This window comes from Oncorhynchus nerka, linkage group LG7 (genome assembly GCF_034236695.1).
Source record: "Oncorhynchus nerka isolate Pitt River linkage group LG7, Oner_Uvic_2.0, whole genome shotgun sequence".
Lineage (NCBI taxonomy): Eukaryota > Metazoa > Chordata > Actinopteri > Salmoniformes > Salmonidae > Oncorhynchus > Oncorhynchus nerka.
The window spans coordinates 87,414,650-87,440,418 of record NC_088402.1 but is presented as its reverse complement, the minus strand read 5'-3'; the positions used below and the strand labels follow the sequence as shown (position 1 = coordinate 87,440,418).

At 41.0% G+C, this 25,769-nt stretch overlaps 1 protein-coding gene across 1 annotated transcript in view; it reads left to right on the top strand.

Moving 5' to 3' along the window:
• Positions 1–25,769, top strand: part of LOC115124835 (copine-8-like) — a 255,346-nt gene that overhangs the window by 131,493 nt on the left and 98,084 nt on the right. Inside the window, exons 9-10 of the mRNA XM_065020944.1 lie at positions 16,992–17,095; positions 19,226–19,330. Of these exons, the coding sequence (XP_064877016.1) occupies positions 16,992–17,095; positions 19,226–19,330 (209 nt within the window). The remainder of the gene's footprint in view (positions 1–16,991; positions 17,096–19,225; positions 19,331–25,769) is intronic.

The window sequence follows — 25,769 nt, the reverse complement described above, 5'->3', positions numbered from 1 at the left end:
AGAGTTAGTAGATCTCTGGGTAACATTAGACAGAGAGAGAGTTAGTAGATCTCTGGGTAACATTAGACAGACAGAGAGAGTTAGTAGATCTCTGGGTAACATTAGACAGAGAGAGTTAGTAGATCTCTGGGTAACATTAGACAGAGAGAGTTAGTAGATCTCTGGGTAACATTAGACAGAGAGAGTTAGTAGATCTCTGGGTAACATTAGACAGACAGAGAGAGTTAGTAGATCTCTGGGTAACATTAGACAGAGAGAGTTAGTAGATCTCTGGGTAACATTAGACAGAGTTAGTTAGTAGATCTCTGGGTAACATTAGACAGAGAGAGTTAGTAGATCTCTGGGTAACATTAGACAGAGAGAGTTAGTAGATCTCTGGGTAACATTAGACAGAGAGAGTTAGTAGATCTCTGGGTAACATTAGACAGAGAGAGTTAGTAGATCTCTGGGTAACAGTTTAGACAGAGAGAGTTAGTAGATCTCTGGGTAACATTAACATTAGATAGAGAGAGTTAGTAGATCTCTGGGTAACATTAGACAGAGTTAGTTAGTAGATCTCTGGGTAACATTAGACAGAGTTAGTTAGTAGATCTCTGTAACATTAACATTAGACAGACATTAGAGAGAGTTAGTAGATCTCTGGGTAACATTAGACAGAGAGAGTTAGTAGATCTCTGGGTAACATTAGACAGAGAGAGTTAGTAGATCTCTGGGTAACATTAGACAGAGAGAGTTAGTAGATCTCTGGGTAACATTAGACAGAGAGAGTTAGTAGATCTCTGGGTAACATTAGACAGAGTTAGTTAGTAGATCTCTGGGTAACATTAGACAGAGAGAGTTAGTAGATCTCTGGGTAACATTAGACAGAGAGAGTTAGTAGATCTCTGGGTAACATTAGACAGAGAGTTAGTAGATCTCTGGGTAACATTAGACAGACAGAGTTAGTAGATCTCTGGGTAACATTAGACAGAGAGAGTTAGTAGATCTCTGGGTAACATTAGACAGAGAGAGTTAGTAGATCTCTGGGTAACATTAGACAGAGACAGAGTTAGTAGATCTCTGGGTAACATTAGACAGAGAGAGTTAGTAGATCTCTGGGTAACATTAGACAGAGAGTTAGTAGATCTCTGGGTAACATTAGACAGAGAGAGTTAGTAGATCTCTGGGTAACATTAGACAGAGAGAGTTAGTAGATCTCTGGGTAACATTAGACAGAGTTAGTTAGTAGATCTCTGGGTAACATTAGACAGAGTTAGTTAGTAGATCTCTGGGTAACATTAGACAGAGAGTTAGTAGATCTCTGGGTAACATTAGACAGACAGAGAGAGTTAGTAGATCTCTGGGTAACATTTAGACAGAGAGTTAGTAGATCTCTGGGTAACATTAGACAGAGTTAGTTAGTAGATCTCTGGGTAACATTAGACAGAGTTAGTTAGTAGATCTCTGGGTAACATTAGACAGAGAGAGTTAGTAGATCTCTGGGTAACATTAGACAGAGTTAGTTAGTAGATCTCTGGGTAACATTAGACAGAGTTAGTTAGTAGATCTCTGGGTAACATTAGACAGAGTTAGTTAGTAGATCTCTGAGTAACATTAGACAGAGTTAGTTAGTAGATCTCTGGGTAACATTAGACGGAGTTAGTAGATCTCTGGGGAACATTAGAGAGACAGAGAGAGTTAGTAGATCTCTGGGTAACATTAGATAGAGAGAGTTAGTAGATCTCTGGGTAACATTAGACAGAGTTAGTTAGTAGATCTCTGGGTAACATTAGACAGAGTTAGTTAGTAGATCTCTGGGTAACATTAGACAGAGAGAGTTAGTAGATCTCTGGGTAACATTAGACAGAGTTAGTTAGTAGATCTCTGGGTAACATTAGACAGAGTTAGTTAGTAGATCTCTGGGTAACATTAGACAGAGTTAGTTAGTAGATCTCTGAGTAACATTAGACAGAGTTAGTTAGTAGATCTCTGGGTAACATTAGACGGAGTTAGTAGATCTCTGGGGAACATTAGAGAGACAGAGAGAGTTAGTAGATCTCTGGGTAACATTAGATAGAGAGAGTTAGTAGATCTCTGGGTAACATTAGACAGAGTTAGTAGATCTCTGGGTAACATTAGACAGAGTTAGTTAGTAGATCTCTGGGTAACATTAGACAGAGTTAGTTAGTAGATCTCTAGACAGAGGGTAACATTAGACAGAGAGAGTTAGTAGATCTCTGGGTAACATTAGACAGAGTTAGTTAGTAGATCTCTGGGTAACATTAGACAGAGTTAGTTAGTAGATCTCTGGGTAACATTAGACAGAGTTAGTTAGTAGATCTCTGAGTAACATTAGACAGAGTTAGTTAGTAGATCTCTGGGTAACATTAGACAGAGAGAGTTAGTAGATCTCTGGGTAACATTATACAGACAGAGAGAGTTAGTAGATCTCTGGGTAACATTATACAGACAGAGAGAGTTAGTAGATCTCTGGGTAACATTAGACAGAGAGAGTTAGTAGATCTCTGGGTAACATTAGACAGAGAGAGTTAGTAGATCTCTGGGTAACATTAGACAGTTAGAGTTAGTAGATCTCTGGGTAACATTAGACAGACAGAGAGAGTTAGTAGATCTCTGGGTAACATTAGACAGACTTAGTAGACCTCTGGGTAACATTAGACAGAGTTAGTTAGTAGATCTCTGGGTAACATTAGACAGAGAGAGTTAGTAGATCTCTGGGTAACATTAGACAGAGAGAGTTAGTAGATCTCTGGGTAACATTAGACAGAGCGAGTTAGTAGATCTCTGGGTAACATTAGACAGAGAGAGTTAGTAGATCTCTGGGTAACATTAGACAGTGAGAGTTAGTAGATCTCTGGGTAACATTAGATAGAGAGAGTTAGTAGATCTCTGGGTAACATTAGACAGAGTTAGTTAGTAGATCTCTGGGTAACATTAGACAGAGTTAGTTAGTAGATCTCTGGGTAACATTAGACAGACAGAGAGAGTTAGTAGATCTCTGGGTAACATTAGACAGAGAGAGTTAGTAGATCTCTGGGTAACATTAGACAGAGAGAGTTAGTAGATCTCTGGGTAACATTAACATTAGACAGAGCGAGTTAGTAGATCTCTGGGTAACATTAGACAGAGAGAGTTAGTAGATCTCTGGGTAACATTAGACAGAGTTAGTAGATCTCTGGGTAACATTAGACAGTGAGAGTTAGTAGATCTCTGGGTAACATTAGATAGAGAGAGTTAGTAGATCTCTGGGTAACATTAGACAGAGTTAGTTAGTAGATCTCTGGGTAACATTAGACAGAGTTAGTAGATCTCTGGGTAACATTAGACAGAGTTAGTTAGTAGATCTCTGGGTAACATTAGACAGAGTTAGTTAGTAGATCTCTGGGTAACATTAGACGGAGTTAGTAGATCTCTGGGGAACATTAGACAGTGAGAGTTAGTAGATCTCTGGGTAACATTAGATAGAGAGAGTTAGTAGATCTCTGGGTAACATTAGACAGAGTTAGTTAGTAGATCTCTGGGTAACATTAGACAGAGTTAGTTAGTAGATCTCTGGGTAACATTAGACAGTGAGAGTTAGTAGATCTCTGGGTAACATTAGATAGAGAGAGTTAGTAGATCTCTGGGTAACATTAGACAGAGTTAGTTAGTAGATCTCTGGGTAACATTAGACAGAGTTAGTAGATCTCTGGGTAACATTAGACAGAGTTAGTTAGTAGATCTCTGGGTAACATTAGACAGAGTTAGTTAGTAGATCTCTGGGTAACATTAGACGGAGTTAGTAGATCTCTGGGGAACATTAGAGAGACAGAGAGAGTTAGTAGATCTCTGGGTAACATTAGATAGAGAGAGTTAGTAGATCTCTGGGTAACATTAGACAGAGTTAGTAGATCTCTGGGTAACATTAGACAGAGTTAGTTAGTAGATCTCTGGGTAACATTAGACAGAGTTAGTTAGTAGATCTCTGGGTAACATTAGACAGAGAGAGTTAGTAGATCTCTGGGTAACATTAGACAGAGTTAGTTAGTAGATCTCTGGGTAACATTAGACAGAGTTAGTTAGTAGATCTCTGGGTAACATTAGACAGAGTTAGTTAGTAGATCTCTGAGTAACATTAGACAGAGTTAGTTAGTAGATCTCTGGGTAACATTAGACAGAGAGAGTTAGTAGATCTCTGGGTAACATTAGACAGAGTTAGTAGATCTCTGGGTAACATTATACAGACAGAGAGAGTTAGTAGATCTCTGGGTAACATTATACAGACAGAGAGAGTTAGTAGATCTCTGGGTAACATTAGACAGAGAGAGTTAGTAGATCTCTGGGTAACATTAGACAGAGAGAGTTAGTAGATCTCTGGGTAACATTAGACAGTTAGAGTTAGTAGATCTCTGGGTAACATTAGACAGACAGAGAGAGTTAGTAGATCTCTGGGTAACATTAGACAGACTTAGTAGATCTCTGGGTAACATTAGACAGAGTTAGTTAGTAGATCTCTGGGTAACATTAGACAGAGAGAGTTAGTAGATCTCTGGGTAACATTAGACAGAGAGAGTTAGTAGATCTCTGGGTAACATTAGACAGAGAGAGTTAGTAGATCTCTGGGTAACATTAGACAGACAGAGAGTTAGTAGATCTCTGGGTAACATTAGACAGTGAGAGTTAGTAGATCTCTGGGTAACATTAGACAGAGTTAGTTAGTAGATCTCTGGGTAACATTAGACAGAGTTAGTTAGTAGATCTCTGGGTAACATTAGACAGACAGAGAGAGTTAGTAGATCTCTGGGTAACATTAGACAGAGAGAGTTAGTAGATCTCTGGGTAACATTAGACAGAGAGAGTTAGTAGATCTCTGGGTAACATTAGACAGAGCGAGTTAGTAGATCTCTGGGTAACATTAGACAGAGAGAGTTAGTAGATCTCTGGGTAACATTAGACAGAGTTAGTAGATCTCTGGGTAACATTAGACAGTGAGAGTTAGTAGATCTCTGGGTAACATTAGATAGAGAGAGTTAGTAGATCTCTGGGTAACATTAGACAGAGTTAGTTAGTAGATCTCTGGGTAACATTAGACAGAGTTAGTAGATCTCTGGGTAACATTAGACAGAGTTAGTTAGTAGATCTCTGGGTAACATTAGACAGAGTTAGTAGATCTCTGGGTAACATTAGACAGAGTTAGTTAGTAGATCTCTGGGTAACATTAGACAGAGTTAGTTAGTAGATCTCTGGGTAACATTAGACAGAGTTAGTTAGTAGATCTCTGAGTAACATTAGACAGAGTTAGTTAGTAGATCTCTGGGTAACATTAGACAGAGAGAGTTAGTAGATCTCTGGGTAACATTAGACAGAGTTAGTAGATCTCTGGGTAACATTATACAGACAGAGAGAGTTAGTAGATCTCTGGGTAACATTATACAGACAGAGAGAGTTAGTAGATCTCTGGGTAACATTAGACAGAGAGAGTTAGTAGATCTCTGGGTAACATTAGACAGAGAGAGTTAGTAGATCTCTGGGTAACATTAGACAGTTAGAGTTAGTAGATCTCTGGGTAACATTAGACAGACAGAGAGAGTTAGTAGATCTCTGGGTAACATTAGACAGACTTAGTAGATCTCTGGGTAACATTAGACAGAGTTAGTTAGTAGATCTCTGGGTAACATTAGACAGAGAGAGTTAGTAGATCTCTGGGTAACATTAGACAGAGAGAGTTAGTAGATCTCTGGGTAACATTAGACAGAGCGAGTTAGTAGATCTCTGGGTAACATTAGACAGAGAGAGTTAGTAGATCTCTGGGTAACATTAGACAGTGAGAGTTAGTAGATCTCTGGGTAACATTAGATAGAGAGAGTTAGTAGATCTCTGGGTAACATTAGACAGAGTTAGTTAGTAGATCTCTGGGTAACATTAGACAGACAGAGAGAGTTAGTAGATCTCTGGGTAACATTAGACAGAGAGAGTTAATAGATCTCTGGGTAACATTAGACAGTGAGAGTTAGTAGATCTCTGGGTAACATTAGATAGAGAGAGTTAGTAGATCTCTGGGTAACATTAGACAGAGTTAGTTAGTAGATCTCTGGGTAACATTAGACAGACAGAGATAGTTAGTAGATCTCTGGGTAACATCAGACATAGTTAGTTAGTATAACTACTTAATGTACCTTCTGAGGAGAGGCTGCCTGCTACTTAATGTACTGAATGCGACACTGTCTCATCCTCACACTGTACTACTCTGTGGGCGCTGAGAAGACGCCAGGCAGTCACCTTGGAAACGAAGCTGCAGCCTGTGTCCCAAATGGAACCCTATTACCTATATAGTGTACTGTAAAGGGAAGTGGTCAAAAGTAGTGCACTATAAAGGGAAGTGGGCCCTGTGGGCCCTGGTCAACAGTAGTGCACTATAAAGGGAAGTGGGCCCTGGGGCCCTGGTCAAAAGTAGTGCACTATAAAGGGAAGTGGGCCCTTGTTAAAATTAATGTGGGGAAAGTGGGCCCTATGGGCACTGGTCAGAAGTAGTGGGGGGGTAGGACACAGACCAAGTCACATTGTAATACTTTGCCATAACGCCACTAACTTTCTGTAGTAATACCCTTGGTAGTTCGTTAGTTAGTCCCTTGTACTAGTCCCTGGATGTAGTCCCTGGTAGTAGTCCTTGGTAGTTGTCCCTGGTAGTAGTCCTTGGAAGTAGTCCCTGGTAGTAGTCCCTGGTAGTAGTCCCTCGAAGTAGGCCCTGGTACTAGTCCCTGACAGAAGAAAGAGTGGATACTGAGCTGTGTTATCCTCCTCTAACATCGTCCTCAGGCTGTGGTGCGCCACACTAATACTTCTCTGGTCCCCAAACCCCCAATAGGATAACCTGTAGGATGGCTGTTCCCACAATCATCAGGTCCCCAAACCCCCAATGGGATAACCTGTAGGATGGCTGTTCCCACAATCATCTGGTCCCCAAACCCCCAATGGGATAACCTGTAGGATGGCTGTTCCCACAATCATCTGGTCCCCAAACCCCCAATGGGATAACCTGTAGGGTGGCTGTTCCCACAATCATCTGGTCCCCAAACCCCGAACGGGATAACCTGTAGGATGGCTGTTCCCACAATCATCTGGTCCCCAAACCCCCAGTGGAATAACTTGTAGGATGGCTGTTCCCACAATTATCTGGTCCCCAAACCCCCAGTGGAATAACTTGTAGGATGGCTTATTTCACCATAGAATTAGGAATTCGAATACAAGAATGGACAAAAACCTACCTTTAATGGTCCCAAGGTCAGACATGTTGGTCAGGGAGTTAGTCAACCATGGTTTACCAATGCTGTTAGAAGATATTGTTTAAAGCAATGAATGTGAAGAATTTATCTAAATTTGTATGTTAGCTAGCTAGCCAGCCAGTTTTAGAGGAATGATTCCATACGTTTTTCAAATTAACTGCCAATACGCCAACATTCCATTCAGCCATGGCGGAAATCAGTTGATGATAGGACTTAGACAAGTTGTAAATCCAACAAGTACTGATATTGTATACTATAATAGGACACATAGCTTTCCAAGGAAACTACATCTGAGACATGTATGGTCTGTTTACATATATTTTAGAGGCTATTGATACAGAAAATTAGTATAAAACCAAAATGTGGGAAAATCAAGGGGCATTCGGAAAGTATTCAGACTCCTTGACTTTTTCCACATTTTGTTACTCATCAATCTACACGTAATACACCATAATGACGAAGCAAAAACAAGGGTTTTAGACATTTTTGCAAATGTATTAGGAATAAAAAACAGATACCTTATTTACATAAATATTCGGACGCTTTGCTATAACTACAAAGACTTGAAATTGAGCTCAGAAAGCATCCTGTTTCCATTGATCATCCTTCAGATGTTTCTACAACTTGATTGGAGTCCACCTGTGGTAAATTCAATTGATTGGACATGATTTGAAAGGCACACACCTGTCTATATAAGGTCCCATAGTTGACAGTGCATGTCAGAACATCAACCAAACCATGGGCTTGAAGGAATTGTACGTTGAGCCCCAACACAGGATTGTATCGAGGCACAGATCTGGGGAAGGGTACCAAAACATTTCTACAGGATTTAAGGTCCCCAAGAACAGAGTGGCCTCCATCATTCTTAAATGGAAGAAGTTTAGAACCATCAAGACTCGTCCTAAAGCTGGCCACCCAGCAAAACTGAGCAATCGGGGGAGAAGCGCCTTGGTCAGGGAGGTGACCAAGAACCCGATGGTCACTCTGACAGAGCTCCAGAGTTCGTCTGTGGAGATGGGAGAACCTTCCAGAAGGACAACCATCTCTGCAGCACTTCACCAATCAGGCCTTTGTGTTAGAGTAACTTACAAATGTATTTTGGGATCCACTCCTGTAAATTTAATTTGCCTAATGAAGCACGAGTGGAGAAGCAAGCGCATCATTTCAAGCAATGACTGAAACAGATTTTTGTATCCCTGCATTAAAATAACCATCCACGAGAAACGGCACCTCTGAATTTCTTATGGACCTATACAGCTCGTCGAGTGCGGTTTTAGTGACAGCATCAGTTTGTGGTGGTAAATAGACAGCTATTTCAAATGTAAATGAAAACTCTCTTGGTCAATAGAATAGTCTGCAGCATAATCATGAGGTATTCTAACTCAGGCGAGCAAAAATGTGAGACTTCCTTAACATTAGATATCGACCACAAGCTGTTGTTAACAAAGAGACACACCTACTTCTTTCATCTTAACAGAGTCCGCCGTCTGGTCTTGATGATGCATAGAAAAACCAGCAAAATGTATATCTATGTCCTCGTTCAGCCATGACTCTGAAAAAAATGGGATATTACTGTTTTTCAGATCCCATTCAAATAAATTTCTTCAGTGGAGCTCATCCAGTTTGTTCTCCATTGATTGTACGTTCGCCGATAGAGCAGAGGGCAATGGCAGTCGTTTTGCTCACCGACGTAGTCTCGTCAGGGTGCCGGTTCGCCTCCCTCTCTTTCGCCACCACTTCCTCTTTCGAGTCCCGGGCATTAGGGCCTGAGTACTAAATAGTAAAGTACATAGCCCAGTTGCATTTTCCCCTCATCTTTTCCCATACAGTTTCCTTAAATTTTTTAAGGTGGATTTCCCCCTTAAATTAAGTCAGTTACACAAAACATTTTAAGGTGGATTTCCCCCTTAATTAAGTCAGTTACCCAAAACATTTTAAGGTGGATATCCCCCTTAAATTAAGTCAGTTACACAAAACATTTTAAGGTGGATTTCCCCCTTAAATTAAGTCAGTTACACAAAACATTTTAAGGTGGTTTTCCCCCTTAAATTAAGTCAGTTACACAAAACATTTTAAGGTGGATTTCCCCCTTAAATTAAGTCAGTTACACAAAACATTTTAAGGTGGATTTCCCCCTTAAATTAAGTCAGTTACACAAAACATTTTAAGGTGGACTTCCCCCTTAAATTAAGTGAAAAATGTAAGGGGCATAACCCATGAGGTCAATTCTCTGTATCATTCAGTAAGGATAGAAATGAAACCACATTTGTGGAGATTAATGTTTCTTTCATCTGCTGTGGTTACAAAAGGTAAAGATCAACCAGCTAGCTAGCTACTTTGCTAAACAATAAAAGTTATGTTTTGCTACCTCACAAAATTAATGCCATCTCTTTGTGGAGACCTCAGTCCGTCTCCATTGTAACCAAAAACTATTTCTGCCATACATGCCTTCAAATTACCGGAAATATTTGAGGTCAATGCCCTTAATCAATTCCCTTTTGTAAGGGAAAATTATTCCTTAAGGTAAACACTTTTTTTTAACCTTTATTTAACTAGGCAAGTCAGTTAAGAACAAATTCTTATCTTCAATGACGACCTAGGAACAGTGGGTTAACTGCCTGTTCAGGGGCAGGATGACAGATTTGTACCTTGTCAGCTCGGGGGTTTGAACTTGCAACCTTCCGGTTACTAGTCCAACGCTCTAACCACTAGGCTACCCTGCCATGATCTGGAGTAAGCAGAACATCCGGAGCTGCCGACTCGTTGAAGTAGACATTTTTGTCCAAATCGAGGTAATTGATCACTTGTTTGATGTCCAGAAACTGTTTTCAGTCATAGGAAATGATCCGAACCTTGAGGGAAACTTATTTGAGTCAGAAAAGGGGTGTTCATAAGATAGGGAAAATATACAAAACCTTGCAAAGAACATATCCAACTGACAATCTCTTAGAGAAATATATAAACTATTGGAACCAAGAACAACAACAACACCAACAACAACAGCAGCAGCAACAACAACAGCAACTCTCGTCACAGACAGAAACAGAGACCAAGTCAGAGATAATTGCACCAATATAATAACTGGTAGAGTGATTACGTCTGAAGAGAAAACAGCAATACAACGTCTTGAGTCCATTTAGTCACCACAGTTGTAATCAGCAGTTAACTTTTCTCTCACCTTCAAAATTATAATCTTGTTTTTCCAACTGTGCTGATTGGTTTTTACGGAGCTAATCAGAGCTGCTCAGTTTTCAGAAGAAAACATTTCATTTAATTCTACACTATTACATTCACCAGATATTCTTTCCCAGGTACCTTTCCAAGGTCCATATTACTCGTAATTTTGGTATAAAGCAGTATTTGGTGTGCATTCTAAATGGTATGTTAGTGTGTATAATGGAATGTAGCTTAGGGTCTGTGCTTTGAGGAGGCAGAGGTTCTAGCCCAATTAGAGTTGTGGGCTGCTGACCAAGGCAGACCTCGGTTTCATTGGTTCCACTGTGCTAGGCAAGCTCAATCAACCACAGTAAACAAATACTAGTTGAACCCAGGTCTGCTAGCCAAGTTGTGGGCTGCTGGCCAAGGCAGACCTAGGTTTCATTGGTTCCACTGTGCTAGGCAAGCTCAATCAACCACAGTAAACAAATACTAGTTGAACCCAGGTCTGCGAGTCCAGTTGTGGGCTGTTGTCCAAGGCCTGGAGCAGTGGTTGTGGTGGTTGTGGTGGTTTGTGGGGCAGGTCAGAGGATGTACTGTGAGTGATGTGAGTGAAGTGGGTCATGAGGATCGATAGAGACCATGTTTTCAAGCCCTGAGAAAGCACTTGGTGAAAATAGGGCTTTCATTCATATCTGATAACTGTGCCCTATTGAGATGCTGGAGTCTCATCCTCAATATTGTATTATATTTTATTATACTGTACTGCACTGTACTGTATTATACTCTACTGCACTCTAGTGTACTATTCTGTATTATATTGTACTGCACTGTACTGTATTATGCTGTATTATACTGTACTGCACTGTACTGTATTGTACTGTATTATACTCTACTGCACTCTATTGTACTATTCTGTATTATATTGTACTGCACTGTACTGTATTATGCTGTATTATACTGTACTGCACTGTACTGTATTATACTGTACTGACCTATACTGTATTATACTGTACTGTACTGCACTGTACTGTATTATACTGTACTGTATTATGCTGTATTATACTGTACTGCACTGTACTGTATTATGCTGTATTATACTGTACTGACATATACTGTATTATACTGTACTGTATTATGCTGTATTATACTGTACTGACCTATACTGTGTTATATGTACTGCATTATACTGTATTATACTGTACTGCATTATACTGTATTATGCTGTGTTATACTGTACTGCACTGTACTGTATTGTGCTGTATTATACTGTACTGACCTATACTGTATTATACTGTACTGCATTATACTGTATTATACTGTACTACACTATACTGTATTGCACTATACTGTATTATACTGCACTATACTGTATTATACTGCGTAATATTGTACTATACTGTACTGCACTGTACCCTATTATACTGTACTGCACTATATTGTATTATACTGTATAATACTTTAATATACGGTACTGCACTGTACTGTATTATACTGCACTATACTGTATTATACTGTACTGCACTAAACCATATTACACTGTACTGCACTATACTGTATTATACTGTGCTATACTGTATTATACTGTATTATATTGTACTGCACTATACTGTATTAATCTGTACTGCACTGTATTATACTATACTGCACTATACTGTAATCCACTGTACTGTATTATACTTCACTGTACTGCACTGTACCTTATTATACTGTATTATACTGTACTGATCTATACTGTATTATACTGTGTAAAAATGTACTATACTGTACTGCACTGTACTGTATTATACTGTATTATACTGTACTGCACTATATTGTATTATACTGTATAATACTTTACTATACTGTACTGCACTGTATTACACTGTACTATACTGTATTATACTGTATTATATTGTACTGCACTATACAGTATAATTCTGTACTGCACTATACTGTATTATACTGTACTGTATTATGCTGTATTATACTGTACTGCACTGTACTGTATTATGCTGTATTATACTGTACTGACATATACTGTATTATACTGTACTGTATTATGCTGTATTATACTGTACTGACCTATACTGTGTTATATGTACTGCATTATACTGTATTATACTGTACTGCATTATACTGTATTATGCTGTGTTATACTGTACTGCACTGTACTGTATTGTGCTGTATTATACTGTACTGACCTATACTGTATTATACTGTACTGCATTATACTGTATTATACTGTACTACACTATACTGTATTGCACTATACTGTATTATACTGCACTATACTGTATTATACTGCGTAATATTGTACTATACTGTACTGCACTGTACCCTATTATACTGTACTGCACTATATTGTATTATACTGTATAATACTTTAATATACGGTACTGCACTGTACTGTATTATACTGCACTATACTGTATTATACTGTACTGCACTAAACCATATTACACTGTACTGCACTATACTGTATTATACTGTGCTATACTGTATTATACTGTATTATATTGTACTGCACTATACTGTATTAATCTGTACTGCACTGTATTATACTATACTGCACTATACTGTAATCCACTGTACTGTATTATACTTCACTGTACTGCACTGTACCTTATTATACTGTATTATACTGTACTGATCTATACTGTATTATACTGTGTAAAAATGTACTATACTGTACTGCACTGTACTGTATTATACTGTATTATACTGTACTGCACTATATTGTATTATACTGTATAATACTTTACTATACTGTACTGCACTGTATTACACTGTACTATACTGTATTATACTGTATTATATTGTACTGCACTATACTGTATAATTCTGTACTGCACTATACTGTATTATACTGTACTGTACTGCACTATACTGTATTATACTGTACTGAACTACACTGTATTATACTGTATTATACTAAACTGCACTATACTTTATTATACTGTACTGTAATATACTCTACTGTACTGCACCATATTGCACTATACTGTATTATACTGTGTAATATAGTACTATACTGTACTGCACTGTACTGTATTATACTGTACTGCTCTGTACTGTATTATACTGTACTGCACTATACTGTATTGTACTGTACTGCACTATACTGTACTGTATTATACTGTATTATACTGTACTGCACTGTACTGTATTATGCTGTATTATACTGTACTGCACTGTACTGTATTATGCTGTATTATATTGTACTGTATTATACTGTATTGTACTGTACTGCACTGTGCTGTATAATACTGTATTGTACTGTACTGCACTGTGCTGTATAATACTGTATTGTACTGTACTGCACTGTACTGTATTATGCTGTATAATATTGTACTGCACTATACTGTATTGTACTGTACTGCACTATACTGTATTATAGTATTATACTTTCTTTCTACTTTCTACTTCTACTTTCTTTCTACTTTACACATTCTTCCACTGGAAATCTACCATTCCAGTGTTTTACTTGCTATATTGTATTTACTTTGCCACCATGGCCTTTTTTTGCCTTTACCTCCCTTATCTCACCTCATTTGCTCACATCGTATATAGACTTGTTTATACTGTTTATACTGTTATTGACTGTATGTTTGTTTTACTCCATGTGTAACTCTGTGTCGTTGTTTGTGTCGAACTGCTTTGCTTTATCTTGGCCAGGTCGTAAATGAGAACTTGTTCTCAACTGGCCTGGTTAAATAAAGGTGGGGGAAAATACTGTACTGCGCTATACTGTATTATACTGTATTGCTTTATACTGTATTATATTATGTATTGTATTGTACTGCACTATACTGTATTATACTGTATTGCTTTATACTGTATTATATTATGTATTGTACTGCACTATACTGTATTATACTGTATTGCTTTATACTGTATTATATTATGTATTGTATTGTACTGCACTATACTGTATTATACTGTAGTATACTATGCTGTACCACACTGTACTGTAATGTACTGCACCCAGCAGCACAGCCATCAGACAATACGCTGACAGCACAGCCATTACAGACATTACCAACACTATGCTGGCAGCACAGCCGTTATAGCCATTAGACATTACGCTGGCAGCACAGCCATTACAGACATTACGCTGGCAGCACAGCCATTACAGACATTACGCTGGCAGCACAGCCATTACGCTGGCAGCACAGCCGTTACAGCCATTACGCTGGCAGCACAGACATTACGCTGGCAGCACAGACATTGCAGACATTACGCTGGCAGCACAGCCATTACAGACATTACGCTGGCAGCACAGCCATCACGCTGGCAGCACAGCCATTACAGACATTACGCTGGCAGCACAGCCATTACGCTGGCAGCACAGCCGTTACAGACATTACGCTGGCAGCACAGACATTACGCTGGCAGCACAGACATTACGCTGGCAGCACAGTCATTACAGACATTACGCTGGCAGCACAGCCATTACGCTGGCAGCACAGCCGTTACAGACATTACGCTGGCAGCACAGCCATTACGCTGACATCACAGCCATTATAGACATTACACTGGCAGCACAGCCATTACAGACATTTAGTTGGCAGCACAGCCATTACAGACATTACCAACAGTACACTGACATCACAGCCATTACCAACATTACACTGGCAGCACAGCCATTACAGACATTTAGTTGGCAGCACAGCCATTACAGACATTACCAACATTACACTGACAGCACAGCCATTACAGCCATTACCAACATTACGCTGGCAGCACAGCCATTATAGACATTTAGTTGGCAGCACAGCCATTACAGACATTACCAACATTACACTGACAGCACAGCCATTACAGCCATTACAGATATTTAGTTGGCAGCACAGCCATTACAAACATTACAGTTCCCCGGGCGCCGAAGACGTGGATGTCGATTATGGCAGCCCCCCGCACCTCTCTGATTCAAAGGGGTTGGGTTAGATCTGGAGACACATTTCAGTTGAATGCACTCGGTTGTGCAACTGACTAGGTATGCCCCTTTCCCTTTCCTTCCCATTACAGGCATTACGCTGGCAGCACAGCCATTACAGCCATTACACTGGCAGCACAGCCATTACACTGGCAGCACAGCCATTACACTGGCAGCACAGCCATTACAGCCATTACACTGGCAGCACAGCCATTACACTGGCAGCACAGCCATTACACTGGAAGCACAGCCATTACAGCCATTACACTGGCAGCACAGCCATTACAGCCATTACACTGGCAGCACAGCCATTATGCTGGCAGCACAGCCATTCCAGCCATTACGCTGGCAGCACAGCCATTCCAGCCATTACGCTGGCAGCACAGCCATTACACTGGCAGCACAGCCATTACACTGGCAGCACAGCCATTACAGCCATTACACTGGCAGCACAGCCATTATGCTGGCAGCACAGCCATTCCAGCCATTACACTGGCAGCACAGCCATTACAGCCATTACGCTGGCAGCACAGCCATTACAGACATTACATACAATACAGCCATTATGGGGTTGGGGCGCATTCATTTTATGTGTACCAAATAGCACCCTTGTCTCTAACAGTGCACTACTTCCGATTAGAGCCCAGCGGGACACCCTATTGGCCGAGGTCAAAACGAGTGCTCTACGTAGGAAATGGGGTACAATTTGGGACGTACCCATTGTCTCCATAATGGCGGTGCGTGAACACTTAAATGCTGCCAGAATGAGTGTGATTATGATAATAATACCAGGCTTTAAAATGTATCATTAGCTGAACTAAACCCCCTCTATCCCACCCTCCATACAGAGACATAAAGGCCATTTTCATTTTCTGAACCTATTCTATTTCAGAGCCCCATTTTCTATGCACTCTCAGGCATTTAGGGCTGTAATCACAACCTTCACAACCACAAGGTTGCACATTACATTTTAAACGCTGCTTTTCGATACTCCTGGTTTTGAATGCAGAACACGACTCGAGTAATAATTATTAATGTGTTTGTTTTTTAGCTAGGATTTTGGATTTGAAAATCAGGGCTCACTGGCTATGCGGTGCTGCTGTGGTGTGTTGCTTATTAGGATGCAGCTAATGGGTTTATTTGGTCGTTCAGTGCTTTTATATCTTGGCACAAGACACCATATACAAAACACAACAGGAAGCATACAGAGAACCTGCAATCCTACTGGAGATTTACAATGTAATGTCTCCTCTCTCTCCCTCTCTGTCCCCTCTCTCTGTCTATTTCTCCCTTCTCTCTCTTGGTCCTCTCTCGCTCTGCCTCCCTCCATCTCCCACCCTCCATCTCTCTCTCTCACTCTCTCTCTGTCCCCCTCACTCTCTCTCGCTCTGCTTCCCTCCATCTCTCTCTCACTCTCTCTCTGTCCCCCTCACTCTCTCTCGCTCTGCTTCCCTCCATCTCCCACCCTCCATCTCTCTCTCTCACTCTCTCTCTGTCCCCCTCACTCTCTCTCTGCCCGGCCCTTCTCTGCCCTCCCTCCCTCTCTCTGCCCCCCTCTCTGTCCCCCTCTCTCTGTCCCCCTCTCTCTGTCCCTCCCCCTCTCTCTTTCTCCCTCTTCCTCTCTCTCTCTCTCTCTCTCTCTCTCTCTGCTCCAGGAAGTTGCCACCATGCAGTTCTGTGCCCACAAGCTGGACAGGAAAGACTTCTTTGGGAAGTCGGACCCCTTCCTGGTCTTCTACCGGAGTAACGAGGATGGAACGTGAGTTCTCCATTCCTGTTTTTCTGTTTGTTTTCTGGCTCTAATCTACTGTTTTACCGAAGAGAAGTATGAGGGCAAAATGTTGTAGTGGCCCCACCTCTTGACAGGCAGAGAGAAAATATTACATTTATTTCCTACAATTCTACACATTATACCATAGGGCGGAGAGAAAATGCTGCAGTTTTAAAGCAAGTTGCTGAAATTCTACCAATTTTGCCATGTGTTGGAGAGAAATATGAGCAGTTGTGAAGCACATTTTCTGCAATTCTACAAATTTGATGTGGTGTTAATGATATCTGAGAGACTGACATGATTAATGGGAGGCCCCCTGGAGGTCAGGGCTCCTGGGCACAGTTCGGTATTCAGTCTCCCTTGTCACAACACAACTGACTGGCTCAAACGCATTAAGGAAAGAAATTCCACAAATGAACTTTTAAGGAGGCACACCTGTTAATTGAAAAACATTCCTGGTGACTATCTCATCAAGCTGGTTGAGAGAATTCCAAGAGTGTGCAAAGCTGTCATCAAGGCAAAGGGTGGCTATTTGAAGAATCTCAAACATAAAATATATTTTGATTTGTGTAACACTTTTTAGCTTACGACATGATTCCATGTGTATTATTTCATAGTTTTGACAGAACTCTAGAGTTCCACTGTGTAGAAGGACAACCATCTATGCAGAACTCCACCAATCAGGCCTTTATGGTGGAATGGCCAGACGGAAGCCACTCCTCAGTAAAAGGAACATGACAGCCCGCTTGGAGTTTGCCAAAAGGCACCTAAAGGACTCTCAGACCATGAGACACAAGATTCTCTGATCTGATGAAACCAAGATTGAACTATTTGGCCTGAATGCCAAGCGCCACATCTGGAGGAATCCTGGCACAATCCCTACGGTGAAGCATGGTGGTGGCAGCATCATGCTGTGGGGAGGTTTTTCAGCGGCAGGGACTGGGAGACTAGTTAGGATTGAGGGAAAGATGAACAGAGCAAAGTACAGAGAGATCCTTGATGAAAACCTCCTCCAGAGCACTCAGGACCTCAGACTGGGGTGAAGGTTCACCTTCCAACAGGACAACAACCCTAAGCACACAGCCAAGACAACACGGGAGTGGCTTCGGAAAAAGTCTCTGAATGTCCTTGAGTGGCCCAGACAAAGCCCGGGCTTGAACCCGATCAAACATCTCTGGAGAGACCTGAAAATAGCTGTGTAGAGACGTTCCCCATCCAACCTGACAAAGTTTGAGAGGATCTCCAGAGAAGAATGGGAGAAACTCCCCAAATACAGGTGTACCAAGCTTGTAGCATCATACCCAAGAAGACTCAAGACTGTAATCACTTCCAAAGGTGCTTAAACAAAGTATTGAGTAAAGGGTCTGAATACTTATGTAAATGTGATATTTCTGTTTTTTATTATTTTTTATTATACATTTGCAAACAATTCTTAAAATCTGTTTTTGCTTTGCCATTATGGGGTATTGTGTGTAAATTGATAAGGGGGGCGGGACTATTAGAACCATTTTACAATAAGGCTGTAACGTAACAAAATGTGGAAAAAGTCAAGGGGTCTGAATACTTTCCCAATGTATGTTTTTAACTATATATTTAAATGTTTAGCTAAGTCTTCAAACAAAACTATATCCATTGTAGAGTTAAGTAGGTGCTAGGTGTTGGGGAAGTTGTGTTAGGGATAGAGTTAAGTAGGTGCATTGTAGAGTTAAGTAGGTGCTAGGTGTTAGAGTTAAGTAGGTGCTAGGTGTTGGGGAAGTTGTGTTAGGGATAGAGTTAAGTAGGTGCTAGGTGTTGCTAGGTGGAAGTTGTGTTAGGGATAGAGTTAAGTAAGTGCTAGGTGTTGGGGAAGTTGTGTTAGGGTAGAGTTAAGTAGGTAGGTGGTGTTAGGGATAGAGTTAAAGGTTAGGTGTTTAGGGATAGAGTTAAGTAGGTGCTAGGTGTTGGGGAAGTTGTGTTAGGGATAGAGTTAAGTAGGTGCTAGGTGTTGGGGAAGTTGTGTTAGGGATAGAGTTAAGTAGGTGCTAGGTGTTGGGGAAGTTGTGTTAGGGATAGAGTTAAGTAGGTGCTAGGTGTTGGGGAAGTTGTTGTCAGGCTGTGTTCATTCTTCCGTCTGTCCAGGTTTACTATCTGCCACAAGACAGAGGTTGTGAAGAACACTCTAAACCCAGTGTGGCAGGCCATCGCCATCCCTGTCAGAGCACTGTGCAACGGAGACTTCGATAGGTACGGTTATACACACGCTATAACACACACACATACAGATAGAATTTCAAAAAGAGATTCAACCACAAAGACCAGGGAGGTTTTCCAATTCTTCGCAATGAAGGGCACCTATTGGTAGATGGGTAAAAACAAAAAAGACATTGAATATCCCTTTGAGCATGGTGATATTATTAATTACACTTTGGATTGTGTATCAATACACCTAGTCACTACAAAGATACAGGCGTCCTTCCTAACTCAGTTGCTGGAGAGGAAGGTAACCGCTCATTGTTTTCACCATGAGGCCTATGGTGACTTTAAAACAGTTACAGAGTTTAATGGCTGTGATAGGAGAAAACTAAGGATGGAACAACAACATTGCAGTCACTCCACAATACTAACCTAATTGACAGAGTGAAGAGAAGGAAGCCTGTACAGAATAAAAAAATATTCCAAAACATGCATCCTGTTTGCAAAAATGCACTAAAGTAATACTGCAAAAAATGTGGCTATGTTTGGGGCAAATCCAATACAACACATTACTGAGTACCACTCTCCATATTTTCAAGCATAGTGGTGGCTGCATCATGTTATGGGTATGCTTGTAATTGTTAAGTACTGGGGAGTTTTTCAGGATAAAAAAATTTACGTAATGAAACTTAGCACAGGCAAAATCCTAGAAGAAAACCTGGTTCAGTCTGCTTTCCACCAGACACTGGGAGATTAATTCACCTTTCAGCAGGACAATGACCTAAAACACAAGGCCAAATCTACACTGGAGTTGTTTACCAAGAAGACAGTCTATGTTCCTGAGTGGCAGAGTTACTGTTTTGTCTTTAATCTACTTGAAAATCTATGGCAAGAACTGAAAATGGTTGTCAAGCAATGATCAACAACCAATTTGACAGAGCTTGAAGAATTTTGAAAAGAACAATGGGCAAATGTTCACAATCCAGATGTGGAAAGTTCTTAGAGATTTACCCAGGAAGACTCACAGCTGTAATCGCTCTTAGAGACTTACCCAGGAAGACTCACAGCTGTAATCACTCTGAGAGACTTACCCAGAAACACTCACAGCTGTAATCGCTCTGAGAGACTTACCCAGGAAGACTCACAGCTGTAATCACTCTTAGAGACTTACCCAGAAACATTCACAGCTGTAATCGCTCTTAGAGACTTACCCAGGAAGACTCACAGCTGTAATCACTCTGAGAGACTTACCCAGAAACACTCACAGCTGTAATCACTCTTAGAGACTTACCCAGAAACATTCACAGCTGTAATCGCTCTTAGAGACTTACCCAGAAACACTCACAGCTGTAATCGCTCTTAGAGACTTACCAGGAAACACTCACAGCTGTAATCGCTCTGAGAGACTTACCCAGAAACACTCACAGCTGTATTCGCTCTTAGAGACTTACCAGGAAACACTCACAGCTGTAATCGCTCTTAGAGACTTACCAGGAAACACTCCCAGCTGTAATCGCTCTTAGAGACTTACCCAGAAACACTCACAGCTGTAATCGCTCTTAGAGACTTACCAGGAAACACTCACTGCTGTAATCGCTCTTAGAGACTTACCAGGAAACACTCACCGCTGTAATCGCTCTTAGAGACTTACCAGGAAACACTCACAGCTGTAATCGCTCTTAGAGACTTACCCAGAAACACTCACAGCTGTAATCGCTCTTAGAGACTTACCAGGAAACACTCACAGCTGTAATCGCTCTTAGAGACTTACCAGGAAACACTCACAGCTGTAATCGCTCTTAGAGACTTACCAGGAAACACTCACAGCTGTAATCGCTCTTAGAGACTTACCCAGAAACACTCACAGCTGTAATCGCTCTTAGAGACTTACCAGGAAACACTCACAGCTGTAATCGCTCTTAGAGACTTACCAGGAAACACTCACAGCTGTAATCACTCTGTGAGACTTACCAGGAAAGACTCACAGCTGTAATCGCTCTGAGAGACTTACCAGGAAACACTCACAGCTGTAATCGCTCTGAGATACTTACCCAGAAACACTCACAGCTGTAATCGCTCTTAGAGACTTACCAGGAAACACTCACAGCTGTAATCGCTCTGAGAGACTTACCCAGAAAGACTCACAGCTGTAATCACTCTGAAAGACTTACCCAGGAAGACTCACAGCTGTAATCACTCTGAGAGGCTTACCCAGAAAGTCAGCTGTAATAGCTGCCAAAGGTGCTTCTACAAATGATTGGCTCAGAAGTCTGAATTCTTATGGAAATGAGATATTTCAGTATTTCATTTTCAATAAATATTTTCACTTTGTCATTATGTGGTATTGTGTGTAGATCGGTGAGGGGGGGGAATCGATTTAATCCATTTTGAATTCAGGCTGTTACACAACAAAATGTGGAATAAGTCAAGGGGTATAAATACTTTCTGAAGGCACTGCATGAGCCTACCCCCCCCCAAAAAAACTGAAATAAAATAATGATTGTGCTGTTATACAATACATAGCCTACCTCATATAATGCATGGCTGAAAAACATAAAACAAACTGATTTAAGATGTCTTTGGTACATAATTGGTCTAGCCCAGTGGTACCCAAACTTTTTATACCTCGGTACCCCTTCAAACATTCAACCTCCAGCTGCGTACCCCGTCTAGCACCAGGGTCAGAGCACTCTCAAATGTTGTTTTTTTGTCATTGTAATCCTGCCACACACATACTATACGATACATTTATTAAACATAAGAATGAGTGTGAGTTTTTGTCACAACCCGGCTCGTGGGAAGAGACAAAGAGCTCTTATAGGACCAGGGCACAAATAATAATATAATAATAATCAATCATTTTGCTCTTTATTTAACCATCTTACATATAAAACTTTATTTGTTCATCAACAACTGGCGAATAACTCACCACAGGTTAATGAGAAGGGTGTGCTTGAAAAGATGCACATAACTCTGCAATGTAGGGTTGTATTGGAGAGTCTCAGTCTTAAAAATTTTCCACACACAGTCTGTCCTGCACATTGAATATAGTTGCAGAGAGTCCCTGTAATCCTAGATTCAGATCATTCAGGCGAGAAAAAACATCACCCAGATAGGCCAGTCGTGTGAGAAACTCGTCATCATCAAGCAGTCAGACAAGTGAAAATTATGGTCAGTAAAGACAACTTTAAGCTCGTCTCTCAATTTTTTTAAATGTGTCAATACTTTGCCCCTTGATAACTAGCGCACTTCTGTATGTTGTAAAAGCGTTACATGGTTGCTGCCCATATCATTGCATAGTGCAGAAAAAACACGAGAGTTCAGGGGCCTTGCTTTAACAAAGATAACCATTTTCACTGTAGTGTCCAAAACGTCTTTCAAGCTGTCAGGCATTCCCTTGGCAGCAAGAGCCTCTCGGTAGATGCTGCGGTGTAGCTAAGGGGCGTCGGGAGCAACTGCTTGCACACCGTTACCAATCTACTGTGTCTTTCTGTCATGGCTTTTGCTCCATCAGTACAGATACCAACACATCTTGACCACCAAAGTCCATTTGATGTCACAAAGTTGTCCAGCACTTTGAAAAAAATCTCTCATGTTGTCCTGGTTTCCCCCCCATAAACGTAACGGACATATACCAGGAGCTGTTCCAGGCCTGCCCGCCACGTCTGTTGACTCATCCAGCTGTAACGCATAGAATTCACTGGCTTTGTATGCGAAGCAGTAATTGTTTCAAAACATGTCCTGCCATTTCAGTGATGTGTCGTGAAACGATGTTTGATGAAGTCATTGTCTGTATAGTTTTTTGGGCCTTTTCTCCCAGCATTGTCCCAGCCATATCCGTGGCAGCAGGAAGAATGAAGTCCTCCTCAATAGTATGGGGCTTGCCTTTTCTAGCCACTCGGTAGTTCACCATATAAGATGCTTCTATCCCTTTCTTATGAACGGTATCTGTTGCTTTTATACATCTTAGTACTCGAAAGTCATCTTATTTCTCGCTCAAATATCTCCTGTGGTTTATTTTTCAAATTGGCATGTTTTGTTTCTAAAAGAGTGAAGGTTTAATCAAGTTGTGACAGTACTTTTGCACATATAACACACCGTGGCTGAGGAAAAGCACTGCTCCCAATATAAGTGAACCCAAAATGAATAGTTCTCATCATATTTGCGCATCTTTTATGGTCCGACGTCCCTGTCTGTTGTTCGGTGCTTTCCCGGGTAAGGGGGCAGTAGCTTGGTGCTTTCCCGGGTAAGGGGGCAGTAGCTCTTCGGCTGCATCAGATTCACAAATGTCAGTGTCCATGCTAGCTGGGCTAACAACAAAAGTAGAATTACTGATGCTAGCATTGGATGTGCTCGTGGAAGCAGAACAACTTGTGTCGTTGACAGGTGCAGGTGTAGTACTGCTGGTGGCAGCAGTATGATGTCCTGCTGGTAGTAGCAGTACTACCAGTAGAGCTGGTATTTGTCTCTATGGATGCGAGCCTTAATTTTTTTTAACCATTAATCAACTTTTGTGCAAACGGAATGAGCAGCAGGTACATTTGGCTACATACAGGCCATTAGTGGAATTCCCGCGAGAATTCAAGGACCTTGAGATGCTTCTTATGGTGCCACTCCTTAGTTGCCCTGGCTGTGTGTTTCGGGTCGTTGTCATGCTGGAAGACCCAGCCACGACCCATCTTCAATGTTCTTACTGAGGGAAGGAGGTTGTTGGCCAAGATCTCACGATTACATGGCCCCATCCATCCTCCCCTCAATACGGTGCAGTTGTCCTGTCCCCTATGCAGAAAAGCATCCCCAAAGAATGATGTTTCCACCATGCTTCACGGTTGGGATGGTGTTCTTGGGGTTGTACTCATCCTTCTTCTTCCTCCAAACACGGCGAGTGGAGTTTAGACCAAAAAGCTCTATTTTTGTCTCATCAGACCACATGACCTTCCCCCATTCTTCCTCTGGATCATCCAGATGGTCATTGGCAAACTTCAGACGGGCCTGGACATGCGCTGGCTTGAGCAGGGGGACCTTGCGTGCGCTGCAGGATTTTAATCCATGGCGGCGTAGTGTGTTACTAATGGTTTTCTTTGAGACTGTGGTCCCAGCTCTCTTCAGGTCATTGACCAGGTCCTGCCGTGTAGTTCCGGGCTGACCCTCACCTTCCTCATGATCATTGAAGCCTCACAAGGTGAGGTAAGAACTTGCATGGAGCCCCAGACCGAGGGTAATTGACAGTCATCTTGAACTTCTTCCATTTTCTAATAATTGCACCAACAGTTGTTGCCTTCTTACCAAGCTGCTTGCCTATTGTCCTGTAGCCCATCCCAGCCTTGTGCAGGTCTACAATTTTATCCCTGATATCCTTACACAGCTCTCTGTTCTTGGCCATTGTGGAGAGGTTGGAGTCTGTTTGATTGAGTGTGTGGACAGGTGTCTTTTATACAGGTAACAAGTTCAAACAGGTGCAGTTATTACAGGTAATGAGTGGAGAACAGGAGGGCTTCTTAAAGAAAAACTAACAGGTCTGTGAGAGCCGGAATTCTTACTGGTTGGTAGGTGATCAAATACTTATCTCATGCAAAAAATGCAAATTAATTACTTAAAAATCATACAATGTGATTTTCTGGATTTTTGTTTTAGAACCCGTCTCTCACAGTTGAAGTGTACCTATGATAAAAATTACAGACCTCTACATGCTTTGTAAGTAGGAAAACCTGCAAAATCGGCAGTGTATCAAATACTTGTTCTCCCACTGTATATATATAGTTAAATTATAGTAATCACCTTTGAGTGTGGACAATACATACTGGATGGACTGGTTACCTTACGCTCCAAACTCTATCCGTGAGTCTGGGAGATATCTTATAGGCCTCAGCGACACTTTTGGTTCATTATTGTGCAGAGTTAGCCTAGATTATAGTGATCTTGTATTTGATTTTGAAAAGCCTAGTATTAGGGCATTTTTTAAATATTTTCAGATAATGAATATGCTGGCACATTACCTTTAGCGACAGAATATCTCACCACCACGCGTTTCCATCTCCTCTCCTCTCTCCTTCATTCCTTTCTCCAGCACGCAGAGAGAGGGGCTGTAAACAGTTTAATTAAATGTTTTTCATTGTGAAAACATGTTCCTATCGATGTCACGGAACAGATTTAATTTGGTTTCCCAAATTAAACACTGGGTAGCAGCAGGAACAGGGTTAGAGAGCCCCTGGCATATATTTGGGCAGTAAGTTTGGGCAGTATATTTGGGCAGTATATTTGGGCAGTATATTTGGGCAGAATATTTGGGCAGTATATTTGGTCAGTATATTTGGGCTGTATATTTGGGCAGAATATTTGGGCAGTATATTTGGGCAGTATATCACCTGTTGCACAGCGAGAGGCTACATGCTCCTCACACAGTGGAAAAGACTTTACAATTGACATACCTTTAAAAACCTTTAACATGTAGTGTGCGTGTGTATCGGTGCATATTCGAGTGCATACGTGT